The sequence below is a fragment of the Epinephelus lanceolatus genome, chromosome 8, assembly GCF_041903045.1.
Source record: "Epinephelus lanceolatus isolate andai-2023 chromosome 8, ASM4190304v1, whole genome shotgun sequence".
Lineage (NCBI taxonomy): Eukaryota > Metazoa > Chordata > Actinopteri > Perciformes > Serranidae > Epinephelus > Epinephelus lanceolatus.
The window spans coordinates 15965983-15987714 of record NC_135741.1 but is presented as its reverse complement, the minus strand read 5'-3'; the positions used below and the strand labels follow the sequence as shown (position 1 = coordinate 15987714).

Sequence of the window (21732 nt, the reverse complement as noted above, 5' to 3'; positions counted from 1 at the left end):
GACTTGAAAAAAAACTCCTCTCAATAAAACTAATTGCTAATTGTGTTAGGACAACTGTCCCAAAAACACATTTCTGTGTGACCAACCTACATTAAATTATTTAGAGAAACCACAAAGTGAAAACAACCAGTCACTCAAGTGTCACAATTCAGCCAGACCTGCCTTATCCAGCAAACTGATGATTAAAAGGAAATTCTGGGAAATGCTAAAGGTTAATACGATGTGTCAGCAGGCTTCATAGTTCCTGGCGCACCATGAGCACTTTTAACTTGAAGTGAACTGTGACGCAATGTTTAATTACGAAATTTCCAACTTCTTTTCACAATAACGAAGTTCAGTACCGACACTGAGATAGACATGAAAGTCAGTGACATAACTGGCTCTGTCCTGTTTGTATTGACGGTGATGAAGGGTGGCATTATGGAATGAAATAGTCACTGGGGGAAAATAGATTGCATTTTACAGTATATAATTCACTTTCATACTATGGGGGCGGCAGTAGCTCAGCTCAGTCCTCATGGGGACTTGGGCTGGGAACCTGAGAGACCAGACCAAATATATAGTGTGGACTGGTAACTGGAGAGGTGCCAGTTTGCCTCCTGAGCACTGCTAAGGTGTCCTTGAGCAAGGCACTGAACCCCCAACTGTTTGGGCGCCTGTCCAAGGCATCCCCCTTGCTCTTACATCTCTCTATTAATGCATATATAGGTCCTGTTTGTGCATGTGTGTGTGTATTCCCGGCCTGTGTGTATTAGACAGTATTTTTGACTGTACACCTGTTTTATTCATGCTTGCTTTTACATCAATCACTGGTTTACTGCTACTGTGCTACTACTGCCAATACTAGTTTTTGTGCATGAAGCACTCTGTAACCTTATAATGGAGGGAGCTATTTAAATTAAGCTAATGATCACTATTGCATTCTGTAACAACCATCCATCCACTGCTTATCCTCTTGAGGGTCTTGGGGGGGGGGGGGGGGGGGGGGGGGGCCTGGAGCCTATCCCAGCTGACATTGGGCATGAGGCAGGGTACACCCTGGACAGGTCACCAGACTATCACAGGGCTGACACATAGAGACAGACAACCATTCACACTCACATTCACACCTACGGACAATTTAGAGTCACCAATTAACCTGCATGTCTTTGGACTGTGGGAGGAAGCTGGAGTACCTGGAGAAAACCCACGCTGACACAGGGAGAACATGCAAACTCCACACAGAGGGATCCTGGGATCGAACCAGGAACCCTCTTGCTGTGAGACGACAGTGCTAACCACCACACCACCGTGCCATATAGGGTGACCATATTTTGATTTCCAAAAAAGAGGACACTTGGCCGGCCACGAGATAGCCTACTTAAATGATACTCGCAGTTTACTCAAAGATGCCTTATAATTTTAATATATTTAAAGTTTATATGTATGGATAGAAAATTCAGTTATATTACAAAATAATATCTCTCAAAGACAGAAATTCAGATAGGCCCCTATAGATAGGGGACACATACATACACTAGAGTGTGGCTACCCGATTCGAGCCCGACGGATCCCGACGGTAGACCTACCCGACGGGTCGGGCCGGGTTCGGTCAAAAATGTATAAATTGTATTCGGGCTCGGGTTGGATTCTGTCAGCTTTCAGTGAAAATGTAGTGTAAAAATAAATAAAATCCTATTGTCTGTCCTGTTTATTGCTTGGGGACTGTTATTTACGTGACAACACCTGAACAGAACACACACACACATTGGCTGTTTGTTTGTACCTCTCCCCTTGCTGGAAGCCTCGGACCTTCCGCCACCCGCTCCTGTCTCAAACACAGAGGTCTCCCTCTCCGCGGAGCACCCACGGTGCATGCCCGGCCTGTTAAATAGCCTGTAACCATAACAACTGTGTGACACAAACTCAGTGCTTTAGTAATTAAATAATGTCGGGCTCAGTTCGGTTTCGGACATAACAAAACGGGTTCGGACAGAAATATGCGGCCCGTGCCCGGGTTCGGACAGAAATATGCGGCCCGTGCCACACTCTAACACACACACACACACACACACACACACAAGAAAAACCAGACATTATCATCAATTTATAAACACCCCCCAGACGCCCCGGACAGGACGTGAAAAGTGGACATGTCCGGGCAAAAGAGGACGTTTGGTCAGCCTACCATACAACAACAAACTGTAAAATGAAAAACAGTACTTCTGTGACAGAAAGTGTTACATACCAATGGTATAGTCATGTATGTTGACACATACGTACAGATACATAGTTATTTGTGCACACCCTGATGCTAAGAAGCCACTTGCCTTAGTTTCATATGAGGTCATCTATTACACACAGGCCCTCCCACTCACAGATATACTTAAGTCAGATTCTACAGTTGACCTCCCATTCAGATGCGTCCAAGGAGTACTCTATCAACTAAGGGACTAACTTCTATAACAACACATGATCTGGATATACTATGGAGACAATACATCTCAGTCTTTTCCTGATGCTGGTAAGAATTTATCTTGGATGGCAGTATTTCAGTATTTATTCTGCATAATACTTGATTAAGTACGCAAAATAGCACTATGATATTTTTTTTTTGCTTTTAAAACTATGTTTTCATCCAACTGATTCTACAAATGCAGCAGACACAGGTTACATCTGTAAACATTCTCACCCATTCTCACTCCCTACTTGTCAAATACCGTCACGTACCCCCGTATACCCACGTAGAGGCATACTTTGCAGCTGTATGAAACACACTGGCCAGCGATAGTTTGCAACACCACCAACAAATACCGTAGTATACAGAGCAAGAAAGTCCGTGTAGGGTTGGGGGGAGTGGAAATTGATTGGTCAAGAAGACTCTGGGCCCTCACCAGGGATCCCGCTGTTCAGTTCCCTAGTGAAACCAAAAGTCAAAGGAGATCAGTTGCTAACAACGTAGTGTGCTAGTATGTGTACCACGCTACACTAGTGACATGCGAGTGACGTTTACATGATGTTTGTAACAATCGTCCTTATTTTAAGCCAAGCCATAATGTTTCTTTCTAAACCTTACCACAGACTTTTGTTGCCTAAACTTAAGGAAATAAACCTAAAAACAAAGTGTTTTATGTACGTTGCAACTGTATGCATGTAACAAGCATAACTTTACATTTCCTTTGAAAACAAAAGTGCCTTTTGAAAAGACACAATGCATGTAACAAGCATAAATTGCCATGCCATCCCTAAACGTCCAAAACTGATACAGGAAGGTACCCAGTGTGTCATATTTTGACATGTAGGTCCACTGACAAAATAATTGACGAGTTGGGATGAGAACATGTTGCCAGCTCTGCGGAACTGTCTCAATGATGTTCACACATGGATGGCTTCAAATTTCTTGAACCTAAACAAATCCAAAACTGAAATTATTTTATTTGGCCAGTCTGACCTTTTAGATGGCTATGACAGTGCCATTGGCCCATTGGCTTCCTACAGTCACCCTGCTGCAAGGAACCTAGGAGTAATTTTTGACTGTGCCTTTAAATTTAAAAAACAGATTAGTTCAGTAGTCAAATCAAGCTTCTTTTAATTAAGGCTACTTAGTAAGGCAAAGCCCTACCTCCCTCCACTTGATTTTGAGAGGGCAGTTCACGCTTTCATTACCTGTCGTCTGGATTATTGTAATTCTCTTTATGCTGGATTGGACCAGCAGTCACTGAAACGCCTGCAGGCTGTCCAGAATGCAGCAGCCAGACTGCTGACAGGAAAGAAAAGACGTGATCATATCACCCCAATACTGGCCTCCTTGCACTGGCTCCCTGTCCAGTTTAGAGTTCAATTTAAAATCTTATTATTTGTTTTTAAAAGCCTGAATGGCTTAGCTCCATCCTATCTATCTGAGCTTGTTCAGCTTCACACGACAGCCAGAGCACTGAGATCAAGCAACCAGCTGCTGCTGGCCTGTCCCAGAACTAAACTTAAAAACAAGGGTGACAGAGCCTTTTCCGTTGTGGCGCCAAATTTATGGAAAACTTTACCATTCCATATAAGGGCAGGCCGAACTTTGGAACACTTTAAATCACTTTTAAAAACCTACCTCTTTTCGCTTGCTTTCACCTCTAGTTGAGACAGATATGTCTTTTACAGCTTTTATTTGTATTTAACCTGTACTCTAGTGTTGATGTTTTATTGTCTAAACCTACTGTTGATCTTATTGATAATTTTTGTGGTTTTTGCTATTCATTCACTCTTTGGATGAACTGTACAGCACTTTGGTCAACCGAGGTTGTTTTTAAATGTGCTATATAAATAAATTTTGACTTGACTTGACTTGACTTTGATTATAGATAAAATGTAAGTGTTGTCCCATGTGAGTGAATTGTTTAATAATGTGTTCAGAGCTTTATTACTTTTTTATTTTTAAAAAGTCTTTGTAAATAATAATCATAACATTCAGAAACATTCCAAATGAGGCTCAGTATTCTGAATTAACAAGCTTATTATCTCAGAATTACGAGAAACAGGTTTCCAGAAAAAAAATAGCATTTTTTTTTAACTCAAGTGAATTATTATCTGATGTAACAAATGTGATGTAATGTTTCTGCAGTGTTTGGGAGCTCACAGGTCATCGTCAGAAATTCTGAAGCGGCAAAAAAGAAACGCTATATTCAGTATTGACGAAGGCTATGATGGAGAGTTCCCGTACCAACTGGGCCTAGTGAGTATCTACCATGAGTCACAATGCACAGATATGAATGGTACATATGACAAGATGCAAATAGCTCATTACAAAATTATGTGCTGCTGTGTTTTGACTTCCTACAGATTAAAGTTGAGGAGAAAGCCAGTTTTTTTGAAATCCATGGTCAAGGTGTGGATGAGGAACCAAAAGGCATATTACAAATCAACAAAAACACAGGAATCCTCAGTGTCCACGGCCCCGTCGATTATGAGAAATACAGAGTTTTAAAGGTTCGAAGACATTTGCTAAATAAGCATTTTTACAACATTCTCCTGGATGTTTGTGCGTGTGTGTGTGAATGCCCTTGGGATGTGAAGCACAGTTTCATTATTTCACAATTCTTGTCTTTGCATTACAGCTAAATTATCAGTCATTTGACAGTGATAATCAAAAAATACGCGCAGCGATGGAGGTTGACATATCGATTCTCGATGCAAATGACAACCCTCCAAAGTTTGAACGGGAAATCTATGAGGTCACCATCTTTGAGTTAATATCACAAGGTAATTTGAGGCATTTTTCTTCATGTAATCTTTACTGCTATTATTATGAAATGCTATAATTAAATAAAAGCAACAATTCCTCTCTTCTGATACTGACAGGCGCTGCAATAATTACCATTACGGCAAGCGATGATGACACTGATGAGAGCAACAGATTGTTTGATTTAAAAATAATCTCAGTTACTCCTCGACCATCTGAGATGGAGTTCTACTTAACCCAGGAAATTCATACTGGAACCATTTCATTTAAAGGGTGTCTGGACCGTCAGGTAAGAGGACTCACTGCTTGACTGCATAATCCTCTAATCAGATCTCCAAACTTCCATCTTGAGTTTGAATAATACAAATACATTTGATGAGAATTTCTTTATTAAGTGACTGTTCTTTTGAACCAATCAGAAAGCAGAGAAATACACCATTATAGTGGAGGCCCGGGACCGTGGAGAAAAAAAACAGCTCTCCAGCTCCTGCACCGTCATAGTCCACATAGAAGATGGAAATAACCACCTTCCTCAAATCATTGGACAAACAGTGAGCAATTACTTCTTTCACTACTACGAGGAATGCAATGACTATTATTAATCAGTTTCTTTTGATAATAAGTCTAATTTTATATTTTAATATCAGGGTCAAGGGAGAGTGAAAGAAAGAGAAGAAAGTGTTCTTGTTTCACGTCTGCAAGTTACAGACGAAGACAGCAAAGGTACACCGGCCTGGAGAGCTAAATATCAAATCCAAGGAGACCCGAACAACAACTTCAAAATCACTACTGATCCTGAAACAAATGAGGGACAACTGTATGTGCAAAAGGTATTTTGTCTGTGATCGTACATACACTAATCTTTTTAAGCTACAGCGCAATAATTATTTGGCTCGTAAAAACCCGTCTGATGTAGGATGTCATATCAGATTATGGTACAAAGTTCAATATTTGTCTTCAAACTAGAGTTGTTCTGATACAGATACCAGTGTTGGAAATGTCTGATGTCTGATACTGCCTAAAATGCTAGACTGGGTATTGACATGTATTCATGTCTATACACCAATCTGATACCTTATTTATTAATCTATCAATAAACTATAAAGTAGTTTTATACCCAGACAAAATGGCAGTTTTGTTACTTTACTATTTAAAAAAAAAATTCAAAGACTGACCATCAAAATAGACAATAAAAAGAAGTTATTTGGCTTTAATTCTTTGTTCATGTTCTTCATGTTTTACAAAGGGTTTAATCTGAGCCATGCCACACAATAATGATGGCAATGATTTCACATCCATACAGGGTTAGAAGTATACAGCTGTTGAATTTTTCCTCAACACATTGGTACTGCATCGGTACTCAGTACTGGCCGATACACAAGTTCAGTTATCCGAATCCGTATTGAGAAGGACAAAATAGTATCAGAACAACTCTCAATCAAAACAACATTTGATTTTCACTTCTTTTACAGCATCTGGACTATAAAGACGGTCCTCTGAGGAACTTGACTATCAGTGTGGAGAATGAGATCTCCTATCAAACATGCAAAGTGGTGAGTCGCAGCACCACTGGCCTTTGGCAAGTAGTAATTGTTAGTGGTGAGACTGTGACAAAGAAAACACATCTGTCCACCCGCCAAGTGTCCATAATTGTAGAGGATGTCAATGAGGCTCCATACTTCGACACACCTAGCAAACAAATTACGGTGGTCGAGAATGTCAAGGTGGGCTGGCATCTGTGGACATTTACGGCGAAAGACCCTGACGTCACCAGTGGCAACATAATTGTGTAAGTCGTGTAGACTTTAGCTACATGTCCATCTCACAGAACAATATTCATTAGTGGAGTACTTGAGCATATCTAACACCACACATATACTTTGTGTGTTTCAGATACAGAAAAAGCTACGATCCAGCTGGTTGGATTACAGTGGACATCAAGACTGGAAAAATAACCACAACGAAGATCATAGACCGAGAGTCATCCTATGTGAAAAACAATATTTATACAGTGACAATATGGGCTGTTGACAATGGTATGACATACAGGAGTATTTACACGCTGTTATTAATCACAGTTTCTTTATCACATCACTGTAAATGCACAACATGTGTTTTTGGTCACCAGGTCAACCTCCAATGACAGGCACCGCAACCCTGAGCATTCATATCACCGATGAGAATGACAATCCTCCATTCCCGCCTGTAATAACAATTGATATTTGCCAGTCTGATGGACTCTCTCGGGCCAACGTCACAGCCATGGACCCAGATGAAGACCCTCATGGTGGACCTTTCACCTTCAAGCTCCAGGGAAATGTGAAGGGCAAGTGGAAGCTTGACCCTACACAAGGTGAGCTCTCGCTCTGACAGCTTCTTCAAATGGAGCCAAGATCAATAACAGCAAATAATGTCACCACTATTAACACAAACCTCTAAGTCTACTTCACACAGTATGTCACAATGAATCTTACAGGGCATTCAATCTACCTGGTGAAAGAGAACACAGTTGATTCTGGACATTATGAGCTGTTGCTGGAAGTATTTGACCTTCAAGGTATAAGAACCGAACACAACCTGTCAGTTACTGTGTGTAAGTGCATAGACCCAGCCAGGCCAAACTGTCACATCCACAAAGCTGTGATCGGAGGAGGAGCAATCGGGATCATTGCTTTCGTCATACTACTGCTTGCAGGTGGGACACATATCCAAAATACTTCGAATTGCTAGTATCGTGTGAAAACTGTCTTATCCCTGTGATGAAAAGTTAAAAAAGAAAACACCAAGCCACAGTTACACACTATCTTCTAAATTAAACATAGTATAAGTGTTTTTATGCTTTGGTCATGAACCCTTCAAATGGTAAAAGATGAATAGCCTCATTTAGGACATAAAACTGTATGATTTGATTTGTGTGTGGTCTTTGTGTGCCAGGTGTGCTACTTTTGGCTATTCTGGTGTCTTGTAAGAGAGACAGTAGACCTGTACAGTTGCCAGATAGAGTTGAAGGTTCGGAACAACATCTGATGGTCTGTAACATTGAGAGACCAGGAACAGACTGCAAGGTAAATCATTTTCATTGCAAAATTACCTGCACTTGATTAAACAGAAAGCAATGTTTCCTTTGTCTGATTCTTACAACTGTATTCAAACTTTCAACAGGTGGCACTTGAGCAGTTAAACAAAGAATACAGTCAGAGTGAGATACAAGCCCAAATAGTATCTCAAGTTCCACAGATAAAGCTAGTAAGTGATGGAAATTTAATAACAATCTTATTAAACAGACATTTCTTATTCTATCATGCATCATGATAAATGGTCAATAATTCTTTCTCTTTTTTTAAACTAACGTGGTCATGACTGACTTATGAAATTGCTTCTTTGCAGTCAACAAGTGAGGCAGTGGTAGATGCCCAGACAGAGCACGCCACATGCCAATCTGAAAAACTTAAGCGGCGAATGGACTATTTGGATCTGGTACAGAAACCATTATTATTTACTATATGTTCTGCTGAAAGTAGTCTGGATGTAACTTTACTTGTATGGGAACTGCACAGAGAGGAAGTGAAGAGGGAGTAAGATGGAGCCTGGATGCGGCGAGATATGTGACCAGATGATCATGGTGTATAAAATACACTGCAGTGATGATACAGATGTATGTAACGTGGATCTGCCGATGCAAATTAAACCTACGTTAGACCCACGCTGATGTTTAGTACTGAAACTATTATTATTATTGATTCTGAGTATTGCACCCAAGTTTAAAGACCTAGATGTCAAGAATTATGCTAAGCTGTGACATTTTCCAGTTAAATTAATTCTACCATGTTTAAAACGTTGACGCCATGTTAAGTATTAACCAGAGAAATGCTTGATTTTCCAGTCAGTGGGTGAATCATCAACCATGAGAATGACACATCAACACAGACACTCTATACATGGGGTACTGCAATCTACACTACTATTTTTATAGCCACAGAGTTTAGCTATTACATTTTATGATGTTATCTAAAACAGCTGAAATCAAATAACTTTCTGCTTCTGATTTCCCAGACTTGGGCTGGACAAAAAACATGTTCTGGAGAAGTGAATGATGTAAGACGTGAAATGGTGATCGAAAGACTTAATGAGGTAATGACAAGAATTTAATAATTACTACAAATCTATGGTAGTTCTGTGTCTTTTTTAAAATTATATTCTCCTTTCCTTTTTTCCTCCCCTGTGAACTGTAGATGCTGTACGCCCAGCAGGCACCAGGAGAGGAGCTGGGTGATTATACTCCTCATGTGTATGCTGAGGAAGGAGACCCAGAGACCAACTTTGAGCTTGATGCCATCTCCATCTCTGACACTCCCTTTGACCCAAACTTGGACCTGGACCTGGATTACAGGTTCAATACTCTGGCCTCAGTCTGCATGCCTAGTGAAAGCCTGCTCACAGTACAACAAGACTTAAGACAACGACTCTGATCTCCAAAATGAACACTCCATCGCTATTAATCCTTGATCATAAATGTTCCCTGGATACGCAACAAGGTGATTTAGAGCATAATCTTTCTGATGCCTCTGGTGCCTCACAGCCAGTTATGCTACGTGTGGCCACACCTGAAGGATTTGTCTATTTTCTTGAATCTTTTATAGATTCTGTATCTGTCAATGCTGTCAGGGGCAAAAATGAATTACTGATTTCGAGTTGTACTGCTATAGAGACCTTTTTAGCAACTGAAGCATTTCATGCTGCATGACCTTCTGTGTCTTTGCATAGTTACAGAAACATTCATATATCATTTTCTCGTTACACCTCGGACCCTTTTATTTATTTTCTATTTCATTGTATTGTTTCTTTTCCATGAGAGTTCTATGTTCAGTCTGCAATTTGTACTGTTATTACTTTATTATCAACTTGATGTTGTAATAGCCAGAATTTGTTATTGAATGAAGGTTTAAACAAAAAAAAAAGTTCAGTATGTAACACCTAGGGAATTTGGTGGCATTTAGCAGTAAGGATTACACACTGCAGGCAGCTTCCCCGTGTTCATTGTTCAGTAGTTTTTACAGGGAGACGAATTATCCTACTCCACTCCAAAACAAACGCAAAAACACAAATGGCTCTATCTAGAGCCAGTGTTTGGTTTGTCTGTTCTGGGCTTGAGCACATTTGATTTTGGGAGAGCTGCACCTTTTACTTCACTCTGTTTAACTTGGACCTGTTGTCCTCGTTAGTGGACAGTTTTACGTGCCATCTAGTGGTAGCAAGAGTAAAATACACTAATCTATGTAAAAACAGTGGACAGGTTAAAAAACCTGATCAAACCTTATGGTTGAAGCTTGTTTATTTGATTTTATGATTTATGGTTTAATGATTTAATGATTTTAAGATGTATGATTTTGCAAATACTGCGCTATCTTCTATCTTCTATATACTTTATTGTCATCTTATGTTTTGTTTGGTTTTAAATGTCCTTTTCTATTGAATTGCCTTGTTAGCCTGTTTTACGTCCATTCTGTCTGTTTTCATGTGAAGCACTCAGTGCATGGTGGCAGTATCTCAGTCCATAGGGACTTGGGTTGGGAACCGGAGGGTCGCCTGTTCAAGTCCCCGTCTGGACCAAATATGGAGTGTGGACTGGTGGCTGTAGAGGTGCCAGTTCACCTCCTGGGCATTGCCGAGGTGCCCTTGAGCAAGGTACCAACCGCTTGAGGCACCTGACAGTTTTGCAAAGTTTAAACTTAAACAGTGACCTCTAACCCACAGAGTTGCAAAACACTCAACAAATGTTGCACTGTATGTAATTTTGTTTTTGCACAATAATGTTCTCCCCTCTTCAGAGGGGAGAAGTCAGAGCACTTCCAAGGAGGCATGATAAGTGCTGATGCCAACTGTTGCACCATAAATTCAGTCAACCGCTGTCACCTTGTCAGGCTGGTTTTGTGTTTGTTGACTCTGGGTGTTTTTATGTCTGTCTGTCCTGTGGATGTGTACATGTATGAGCCTCTGTGTGAGTACACTTCCATGTCTCTGGAAATAAAATGTATCATATATTTCATATCATCCAAAAGAATATGTTAACTGGCCTCATTTATTTTTACTCACATCAAACGTTTGGCACTGATGTGAGTTAGACCTTACATCAAAGGGTCAAAATAAAACTCAAAATAATTTAATCTGTTTTCCTGTAAAATACTGACTTCTCCTGAATCCATGATTTACGCACCATTTCAGCAAGTTAAAGTTATAATAAGGTACATTTTTAAATTTTAATAAGGTAAAAACAGGTACATTTTTAAGGTTATGTAAATGGGAGTGGCATTCAACTTATGAAATCACAAATCACAAATGGAACTGCTGTATGGACAGTGAACGCATTCTTCACTTTGCTCACCCACAGTATTTTTGTGTAATTTCTTGAAACTAAATATAATAGCATGGGGTCTCTGGATTTATTAACTATCTGGACTATTTGCACCACTTAATACAGTGTGTGTTTACTTGTTGCTGTGGCCAGGCAGGAGGAGCCAGTGGTGTGCAGACAGGACACTGTGGGAGCTGCTGTTCCATCTAGAAGCCTTTCTGAGGATAGTCCGACCTTCTTTCTGCAATGCCTAAACAACATGGCCATGAAAACAAAACAAAACATGAAATATCATTTAAAAGCAGCTAGCAGTCAATTTTATCACATACAGTGATAGTGTTAAAAGATGAGTGATAGACAGTACCGGGAGCGTACCTATGTTCCCCGGGTTCTATGTTCCCTGGGTCCTATGTTCCCCGCTTTGTATGGGACCCCAAAAGGGTCCTATGTTCCCCGCTTTGTATGGGACCGGGGAACATAGAACCCTTATTAATAATAAGGGTTCTATGTTACCCGCTTTTCCCCAAAAGGACCCGGGGAACATAGGCCCTTTTTTTTAAAAAAAGGGTCCTAACCCCAACCCTAACCCTAACCCCTTTTTCTCAAAAGGGTCCTATGTTCCCCGGCAACAGCGGGGAACATAGAACCCTTTTTCTTAAAAGGGGTTCTATGTTCCCCGGTCCCATACAAAGCAGGGAACATATTTCCTTTTGGGGAAAGCGGGGAACATAGGACCATTTTTTTTTTTTTTTTAAAGGGTCCTATGTTCCCCGATCGGGGAACACAGAACCGGGGAATATAGGGATGACCCCGACAGTACCATGCATGTAACAGATGAGATTAGAGGCTGTGCCAACAGTGGAGTGAGGGTTCTCAAAGATGCCTGACTGGGATGAAGTCACAATAACACGCCCAAGGTCCACATGGTTAAGCCATTGACCAACAAAGGTGGCATGAACGCTTCGCTCCATGAAGGGCAGCTGTGCCGTGAGCACCCTGGAGGCTGCGGTGGAGGTGGGAAAAACAACAAATATTAATTGAACATGGCTTCAAAAGGGCACAATCTTTCCCTCTGTGAACAGGAAGGCTCATAAAGAAACAACCCCTTTCTCAGCCTACGCTCAAGTCATCACATCTCAGATGATCTTTGAAGAAAAGATATATAACAGTGATTGGATTTCGTATTTGTGCATCTCAATCTTAAACATCTCACATATCTAAAGCCTGGTAATGTACACTGGCATCTCTCCATGAAACAAGGATTATGTTTGAAGAGACTGTTTTGCTTAGTCAAAGATGGAATTAGCACTGTCATGCTCTGGTGATTTTGAATTGTTATGTTTCGAAAGTGAATGGGTGTGTTTGCTTGTTTTTGGCTGTCATGTCTCAGTGCTTTTAGCAGCACATCATTTGTAACTCTAGAGGTTTTGTAAGGGCAGTCTTTCTTTTTATCTTTAAACTGTAAGTTTATCTGTGAAAACTGGAATATTTTAAAGTATATAGGATGTTTTATTTCTGCCTATCACTCTCAAAACAGTACCGTTTTGTAAAAGATCCCTGATATGGACCAGCAGAATTCTGACTGGTTTCTAATGGCATGGTGATACAGTGGTGTTGAATTTACACAACTTGTGTTTCAGCAATATTCATTCCTTGCTTTGTTTTCTTGTGTACATTTTTGCATCTGCTGTCTTGAACTTGCATCCACTCAAAAAACAAATTGAAATGGAAAGAGATTTGTATTCGCCATCACTAAAAAAACATGCAGGTAGCAACCATTTTACTTAAAGAGGGAAAAAAGAGGCAAGCAATTATTGAACCAATTACAATAAAACTATACCAAACACCATGTATGCTATAATCTAAGGGCTGCGTTTTTAATGACTATGAGTAGTTTTATTAATTCTTCTTGTACACTTGCAAGCTAGGTGAAGAGGTTGTCAGTGAGGGAGTGGTGGCAGTAGAAATGTCACACAGCTTGTTAGAGGGGTGAACAGTTGAGTCGAGTTCACTGATTTCTCACCCTGCATATAATTCCAGTCATAATCCCATCAAAAATGTTTAGCACACTCGAGCAAGTTTCTGAACACAGTGTTTTTAAACCAATGACAGCAGCTGTCAACAGTGTTGGTACTGTATGAAAATTACGACCACAAGATGGTTGTTCATATCGACTCCCCATGTTGCTGCCAAAAACAATCTTATGTCTTTGTGATTTTATTTGACCTAAGTTTAGATATTTTGGCTTTATGTTTCCTCTGTAAGCTGCTGCTGCTGACAGTTACAGTGTGTTAAAGTGTACTTGTTGCATGAACTAAGTAGAGATGCCAGAGGCAGTTAAGAGTAATAAAATGCTAATCTAGCACTCTGACCTCATTTGATCTGCACACATGACTTAGATCAAACTGAAGATACAAGACATGGGATTTTTTTGCAACCAGGCAACATAAACATAATCACAGCAAAATAAAATAATTCAAGACTTTAAAAGTGCTGGTGTATGGAAGCGAATCGTGACTAATATTTAAATTAAAATGTATTTGCAGAAATGCTTTTTCATTTTAAGAATGTGGCTGCATTATTTGACTCATATATAAAATTAATCATCAATCATCCTATTTGCATTTTAATTTTCTTCTTCAAGACTGCTCATTCGTTTACTTAATTAAAATGAAAAAGAAAAAGTCATTTGAGATTTAATTTTCAAAATATGCCCCAGCAAATAGATACCAAAATTCAATTTGAAATGTAAAATTTGAAAATTAAAATGCATTTGCAGAAATGCTTTTTCATTTTAAGAATGTGGCTGCATTATTTGACTCATATATAAAATTAATCATCAATCATCCTATTTGCATTTTAATTTTCTTCTTCAAGACTGCTCATTCTTTTACTTAATTAAAATGAAAAAGAAAAAGTCATTTGAGATTTAATTTTCAAAATATGCCCCAGCAAATAGATACCAAAATTCAATTTGAAATGTAAAATTTGAAAATTAAAATGCATTTGCAGAAATGCTTTTTCATTTTAAGAATGTGGCTGCATTATTTCACTCATAAATAAAATGAATAATCAATCAACCTATTTGCATTTGCATTTTCTTCTTCAAGACTGCACATTTTATGCCATAATCAAAAAGAAAACAAAGAAGACATTGCTATTTCATTTTCGTGGTCTGCCCTGCAAAATAGTGCCCATAATTCGAAAATGATTTGGCAATCTGAATGGCGCAGGAGAGTGACATCAGTAGCCACTCTTCTTCAGCTGACCGTGCTACCCATCTAATACGATAGGGGGTGGTGTGCACATTTGATATATGGATGCATCACAGATCATGGCGCTCCCTGAGATTGTGCTTTCTAAACATCGTAATTTCCCAAAACTGAATAAATACCACACATAGCAACACAAAACTGCTTTGCTAACTCAATCATGTTGTAACTAAGATATCTGCTGGAAAAAATATTTTTTTCATGGACTGTTCATTGAGGATACGGAGTTAATACGTCCGCTGGCTTGACAGTCATTTAAACTGGTAGCAGGTGCCGTGTCTCTCAGTGTTAGTAGGCACTAGGGTTGCTACGGGTTCCTGCACAGCTGTGGGCGTAGGTGGTGATCAGTCACATGTAGGTTAGATAGGGGAGTCACAGTTGATCAGTGTTATGGAATGAGAATCAGGGGAGGCCACACAGTTTTTCGACCGTGTCTGTGTGTGTGTCGAGTGAATGGGTTTTCGTTATAATCGTAGTATTTTTGTCCTTTCGCACGAGCTCGTTTTAAGTCTTTTTTACACTCAGCTTTTTGTAGGTGTTTTGAACGTTTTTGTAAGTCAATAAAGTGTTCAAAGCGTACCATGGAGGACCTCGTGTTTGCACACCAACATGAGTTTAAAATGGCTTCGGATTCCCTCAACTGGCATTTTTGTAGTTGGATTGCTGATACACTCAGTTTGAGCTTATACTTTGTAGACATTTTGATTTCCCAAAACTAAATAATAGTCCAGCAACTTTTCCGGAGGAAACCCTGTGACATTGACAAGTTAAATAATTTTCATACATACTGCCTTGGTTTGATTCTAACCCATACAATATGGTTGTCAAATATTGAATCTGCTCGTGAAATTAATAATTTACGCACAGCTAAGATTAACTGATATGATATGGAGTACCTATTGACATCAGTGTGTAATAAGCCTGGAGGCCATAGCTAACAAGCTGCAGTCAACAAAGACCCTTGTAAACTTGTATACGTTTCATAGATATATTTACACTACTATTAATTCAGCTTTCAGCATGATCTTGATCATGATAGAAATTAAATTGCATCATGCCATCTTGCTGTTCTGCATTAAATTGTTAAGCAAAAAAATATCCACTGATCAAAGGAATTGTTGGACTGTATGTTTATCTATATTATCTATATATATTTAATATCAATAAATCATTGCATACATAAGTAATCATCTTAAATATTTAGGTTAATATAATTTAGATCTGCCCTGTAAAAGTGTGTGTGTATAGCGCACTGAATGAGTGTTTGGTGCGAAGATGTTATTACCGCTTGTCATAAGAAAACACAATGCGCTCACTTGTAAGGTCCTCTTCACACCTAACACTCATTCAGTGCACTATACACACACTTTTACAGGGCAGATCTAAATTATATTAGGCAGCTTTGTATGTATGAAAATTATTTAACGTGTCAATGTCACAGGGTTTCCCCCGAAAAAGTTGCTGGACTGTGTGGTATTTATTGAGTTTTGGGAAATCACGATGTCTACAAAGTATGAGCTATAAGTACAAGTATAAGCTGCTACTAGCTTAAATGACTGCCAAGTCAGCAGACGTATTAACACCGTAACTCAATGATCAGTCCATGAAAAAAATATTTTTTCCAGCAGATATCTTAGTTACAACATGATTGAGCTAGCAAAGCAGTTTTGTGTTGGTATTTATTCAGTTTTGGGAAATTACGATGTTTAGAAAGCACAATCTCAGGGAGCGCCATGATCTGTGATGCATCCATATATCAAATGTGCACACCGCCCCCTATCGTATTAGATGGGTAGCACAGTCAGCTGAAGAAGAGCGGCTCCAGACGTCACTCTCCTGAGCCACTCAGATTGCCAAATCATTTTCAAATTATGGGCACTATTTTGCAAGGCAGACCATGAAAATGAAATAGCAATGTCTTCTTTGTTTTCTTTTTGATTATGGCATAAAATGTGCAGTCTTGAAGAAGAAAATGCAAATGCAAATAGGTTGATTGATTATTCATTTTATTTATGAGTGAAATAATGCAGCCACATTCTTAAAATGAAAAAGCATTTCTGCAAATGCATTTTAATTTTCAAATTTTACATTTCAAATTGAATTTTGGTATCTATTTGTTGGGGCATATTTTGAAAATTAAAGGGCTAGTGTGTAATATTTGGCATGGTTTATTGTCAATCTGAATCTGAATCTGAATATTCTACCCATTAATATGTTTATACAAGTGTATGATCGCTATAAAATAAAATTCGTTTGGTTTTCGTTGCCTTATAATTATGCTTTTATATATATATATATATATATAGCAAGGGCCTTGCTTTAGAGAGGTCGCCATCTTGCGCCGCCATGTATGTACGGCAGACCGAGTGGACAATCCAGCCAGCCAGAGAACGCGTTTCGCGTGTATAAATGAACCAACAAAGACAACGGAAGGAAGGAAGGAGGAGGAAACAGCAGAGTTTTAGTAGTTTGTCGATAGAGAGTAGTGAAAAGTTTTTTTAGTTATAAAGTTTGCGAATGGACCACACTTACCACGCAACAGGAGAGAATGAACCCGAACCGCCATCTGCGAGGAAAAGAAGACGTAACTTCACTCCTTGTGATGCACTCTCTGCGGCGCTTTTCCTCCTGGTGATATATCTCCCCAACAATGGCAGCAGTAGCACCAAATCCCATGCTGAATGCACAGAATGGGATTTTGGTTCCTCATCTGTATGCTACGGCTCAAACAGGTATGGCTCTGGGTCTGTGTCCGCTACAAGAAACTCTTCAAAATTGCGTTCAAAGTCGTCCATTGCAGCTACTATAGTCCGGAGATATTGCTAGGCTAAATAAACAGCTGTGCTCTGTTTACCGGCTACGCTGTCAGTCACTGTGCGGGCTACAGATTGGTGGAGCAGAGAGGGGAGGGGGGTCCCCACTCAGTATGGTAAACGAGTATGTGTGTAAGGTTATGAAGTGTGTCTGTTACGCTAGAAGAGTCAGAGTTTGGGACAGAGTCTTTTACCCCCTGGAGTGTTACCGGAGTTTCTGGAGTGCTCAAATAAATAGGCCTTTTTCCCAAACGCTCCTCTGGTCTCCTGCTCGTGAGGGATTCATTACAATATCGTAACATGGTTTAGATTTCTAAATAAACATTCACCTAGTCGCTAGATAGACCTACTCCTGAAAAAGTCGTGCGCAAGGCTTTTTGTCCCTACGAGGCCACCGTCATTTACCCGACAGGAGGGGTGAGCAAGTGAGCCCTGCAATCTAGAATTTGACCACTGATGTCACTGTTTTCAACCCATTTTACACACTGGCCCTTTAATTAAGTAAACGAATGAGCAGTCTTGAAGAAGAAAATTAAAATGCAAATACGATGATTGATGATTAATTTTATATATAAGTCAAATAATGCAGCCACATTCTTAAAATGAAAAAGCATTTCTGCAAATACATTTTAATTTAAATATTAGTCATGATTCGCTTCCATACTAGTGCTTCATGGAAATGGGAAATATATGCCAGCACCAAATAACAAAGCACATTACACAGAGTGATGAACACCAAAGAAAACAAGGTGGTATGAAAGTAATTCAAAGTAACGCACTGTCAATTTTCTTTCTAAACTAAGTCAAAGGGACATTATGATAAGGTTTATGTGTAAATATGGCATCATCGTTTATATATAGTTGCACACAAAAATGACATGTAAGATAGCCATTGCTTTTTCATACATAAGCAGACTAATTTGCCCAATCTTCAAAGGTCTAGACCGCAGTGGGAATGCAGACAACAATGGGCTGAAACTTTTAGTTCCCGCCCAGTCTCAGTACCCACTCATTAAATACTAATGCTTGATCAGCGGCCCTCGGCACTATTAACTTTAGTGGCGGTATGAGATGTACTTGGTGGCTGCATTTTTTGACGTTCCAAGCAACTGCCGTTGTATTAAGAGAGAGAAAGTCCGCATAGAGGAGGTGGGAGTTTGAGGTGGATGTGTCAAAAACACTCTTTCACCCAGGAGACCGCTGTTCATGTCCTGTGTGAAACCAAAAGTCAATCCAGTTATTTTAATAACAACATAGTGTGTTGGCATGTGTAGCATACTATATTAGTGACATCTGTCCCATGACATGACATTACGTAGTAACAATTACACTTGTTTTAAGCCAAACTATTATGTTTTTTTCCAAACCTAACCACATGCTTTGGTTGCCTAAACCTAAGAAAATAAACGTTTTTGAGTTTTCTTCCTAAGCTAAGTTTATTTTGAATAGAGACAGTATGCATATAATGAGCAGAAACTGCACATTTCCTTTGAAAATGGAAGTTCATTTTGAAAAGGCACAACGCATGTAACAAGTATAAATTGTTACGCCACCACTGAGTATCCGAAACTGATGTTGGATGGGCATGTAGAGCATCACAAGCCATTTACACACAAATATCATGCTATAGGGCTGTCCCTCTTTTATGTGTCCTTTGCAGTATTTACACAGAACCAAGCATCTTGCCACATCAGTGTGTGATTTTGCCGGCATCGCAGAAGCAAAGGAGGTTAACGGGCGTGACATGTAACACAACAGCATTGGCCTTCAGTGTGACATATAACATACATGTCGGCAGCCCTTTAGAAACAATAACAATGGCACAACATCGCAATAACAACCATTTAATGTCCCTGTTATATGGCAGCTGGTCTTGTCCTCTGCTCAGAGGGTAAGGAGCTCCATAACCTCATTTTGGCCACTGATTTTCTTCTTTGAGTTAGCTGCTAACTGCTTGTAGCTGCTTTTAAATTTTAAGGTTGCACACATAACACGTCGTCAAAACGTCACACCTGTCCTTTTCATGGTGCCATCTTGCCAGCTTTCGCTTTTACACTGATATTGATTCAGTGTTGTCACTACTTCCACTGTTGGCTTAAAGTTGAGATAACGCTGCGCCCCAATTCTGTAATTGCACCTTTTAAAAAGAACTGCAAGGCGGAATAACGTGCAAAATTCCCACCTTTTAAAGGCAGTGCAAAAGAGGCTATAGTCTGACATGTACGGCTTCTGACAAAGCATCAGTATTTGGCGAGTTGGGAGTGAGAATGTGTTGACAAATGAAGTGGGTGGGTGGAAACCCAGCTTCTATTGATATACTTGTTTTAAACCTCGCGTGCAAGGTGCCATTGAATTACAGTTCTTATCATTTTTCTTGAGAAGTGAGCTCACTGAGGCTGCTGGTAAGAGGTTTCCGATCGTTTGCTTGAGGAGGAGTGATGATTGTGATGCAAGCTCTAACATGTAAATGATGCAAGTTCCTGCTAAGCACTCCTCCTAAGCTGAACAACTGATGTGCCATGCTATGGTCTGTTTGTTTTGCTGCTGCAGATAAAAGAGAGGCTCAGCACTATCAACTTATGATTCATTCTCACACTCCCATGGGAGCAATGTTAGTTGGCCTGGTTGCCAGATCTTGTCTCGGAAGATTTTTGTCCACATGATGAAGAGGTACCTTACATTAGACAGTGTCACTGTCCTCGAGTGGACAACCATACCTGATAAGCAAATGTATCATGTTAATTCATAATTAACCTCTCAATACATATTACCAACATATTTAACTACAGATTAATGGAGCATAACTGAAGTGACATGAAACACTCCTGTATACAGTAACTGGCACATCCAGGTTATGTTAAATGCTTTACTGTGTAGCAAATAAGCAAATGGAACTTACAGAATGAGGGCCAGTGTCTTTTATTAACTGTCAGTCACTTTGTTGTCAGTCGGCATATTTCCACTGCTATCACAACGAGCACAGACAGCACATTATGCTTTTTAAAAGGAGGGAGATACACAATGAATTAGATTTTGTTGATGACCTGGAAAAAAGAAATATATGTAAGCACCAAAAAACAAAGCGCATTATTAGGACTGTGAACACTAAAACATGCTCTTCTGCTCTGATGCAGCGGTCTCTCTGCCTGAAGTCACAGGCACAGCTGTGTAACAGTGTCCTGCCCACAGCCCCCAATGATATTATTTTGCGCGACGGACGCTTCATATAATAACATAACAATATACTATTTATGGTGTTATGCCATCATGTCATTTCTGTCTCTACATGGTCACACATTAACAATTCTCCTCTGCTCTCTGTATCGCGCACGGCGGAGTTCCGCACCGCCACACACACAGGTGAGCACGCTAGAGCGGCTTGGGCCGCATTTTCCTGACCAAACCTGACCCCGAGCCCGGTGCAGTTTGTCAGCTGACAAAGTTATTGAAATGGACAGTGTGTAAATAACCAACAGACTGCTGTTACGCGCAGACAAACACGCTGCTCGCACAGCAGCTCAGCACGGCACTCGTGCTGAGCTTGTGTTGCGTTCAGGCGTTGTCACGTAAATAACAACTTCCAACACTTAAATAGGTCATTGCACAAAACAGCAGCATGTCAAGTGACTTTTTACTTTATTATATTCAATAAAATTGTATGTTCCTAAATCTTGAGACACCTCATATGTAAGCTAGACAGACATTTCACCTGCTCATTACTGTGCAAAAATGTACTGTATGTACTTAGTCCTAAAGAGCCCTTCTGGTGCCAGTAGATACATACAAACATCCCAGCAGGCTGTGCTTTGCAAGCATACAAAAAAGTTTCACGCATGTGAAAATTATTTTTCATGCGTGTGCTTCACCTCCGCTGCTACAACTCCATCCTAGGGGAAACACTGCTATGTGCGTTTTGTGCAACAGGTGGATATTGTAGTCTACCGGTAGAGTAGAGAGAGAGCTAAGTAGCGTTGAAGTAGAGTAGAGCAGGGCAGAGAGATGGAAGCAAAATATATTAAACCAGGTGTTAATACAGCAGAACTGGAGAGAGGGGTGAAAAATAAATAGAGGTGGGCATGGCTTAAGTAG

At 39.8% G+C, this 21732-nt stretch overlaps 1 protein-coding gene across 2 annotated transcripts; it reads left to right on the top strand.

Annotated features, from left to right (window-relative positions):
- The first annotated feature begins 2398 nt into the window (after window positions 1-2398).
- LOC117258067 (B-cadherin-like) lies at window positions 2399-10853 on the top strand. Of its 2 annotated transcripts, XM_078169904.1 has the most exons (17): window positions 2399-2503; window positions 4589-4699; window positions 4807-4953; window positions 5082-5226; window positions 5326-5495; window positions 5626-5757; window positions 5854-6036; window positions 6679-6995; window positions 7100-7242; window positions 7335-7559; window positions 7683-7901; window positions 8141-8271; window positions 8369-8452; window positions 8594-8683; window positions 9090-9149; window positions 9260-9337; window positions 9439-10853. In XM_078169904.1, exons 1-17 carry the CDS (start codon window positions 2468-2470, stop codon window positions 9673-9675), a joined length of 2508 nt encoding a protein of 835 aa, XP_078026030.1. In that variant the 5' UTR covers window positions 2399-2467; the 3' UTR covers window positions 9676-10853. The 2 variants fall into 2 exon arrangements, 1 of the variants encoding a protein (XP_078026030.1); XR_013491931.1 differs by lacking the exons at window positions 9260-9337; window positions 9439-10853 and having other exon boundaries at window positions 8594-8861.
- Window positions 10854-21732: the final 10879 nt, after the last annotated feature.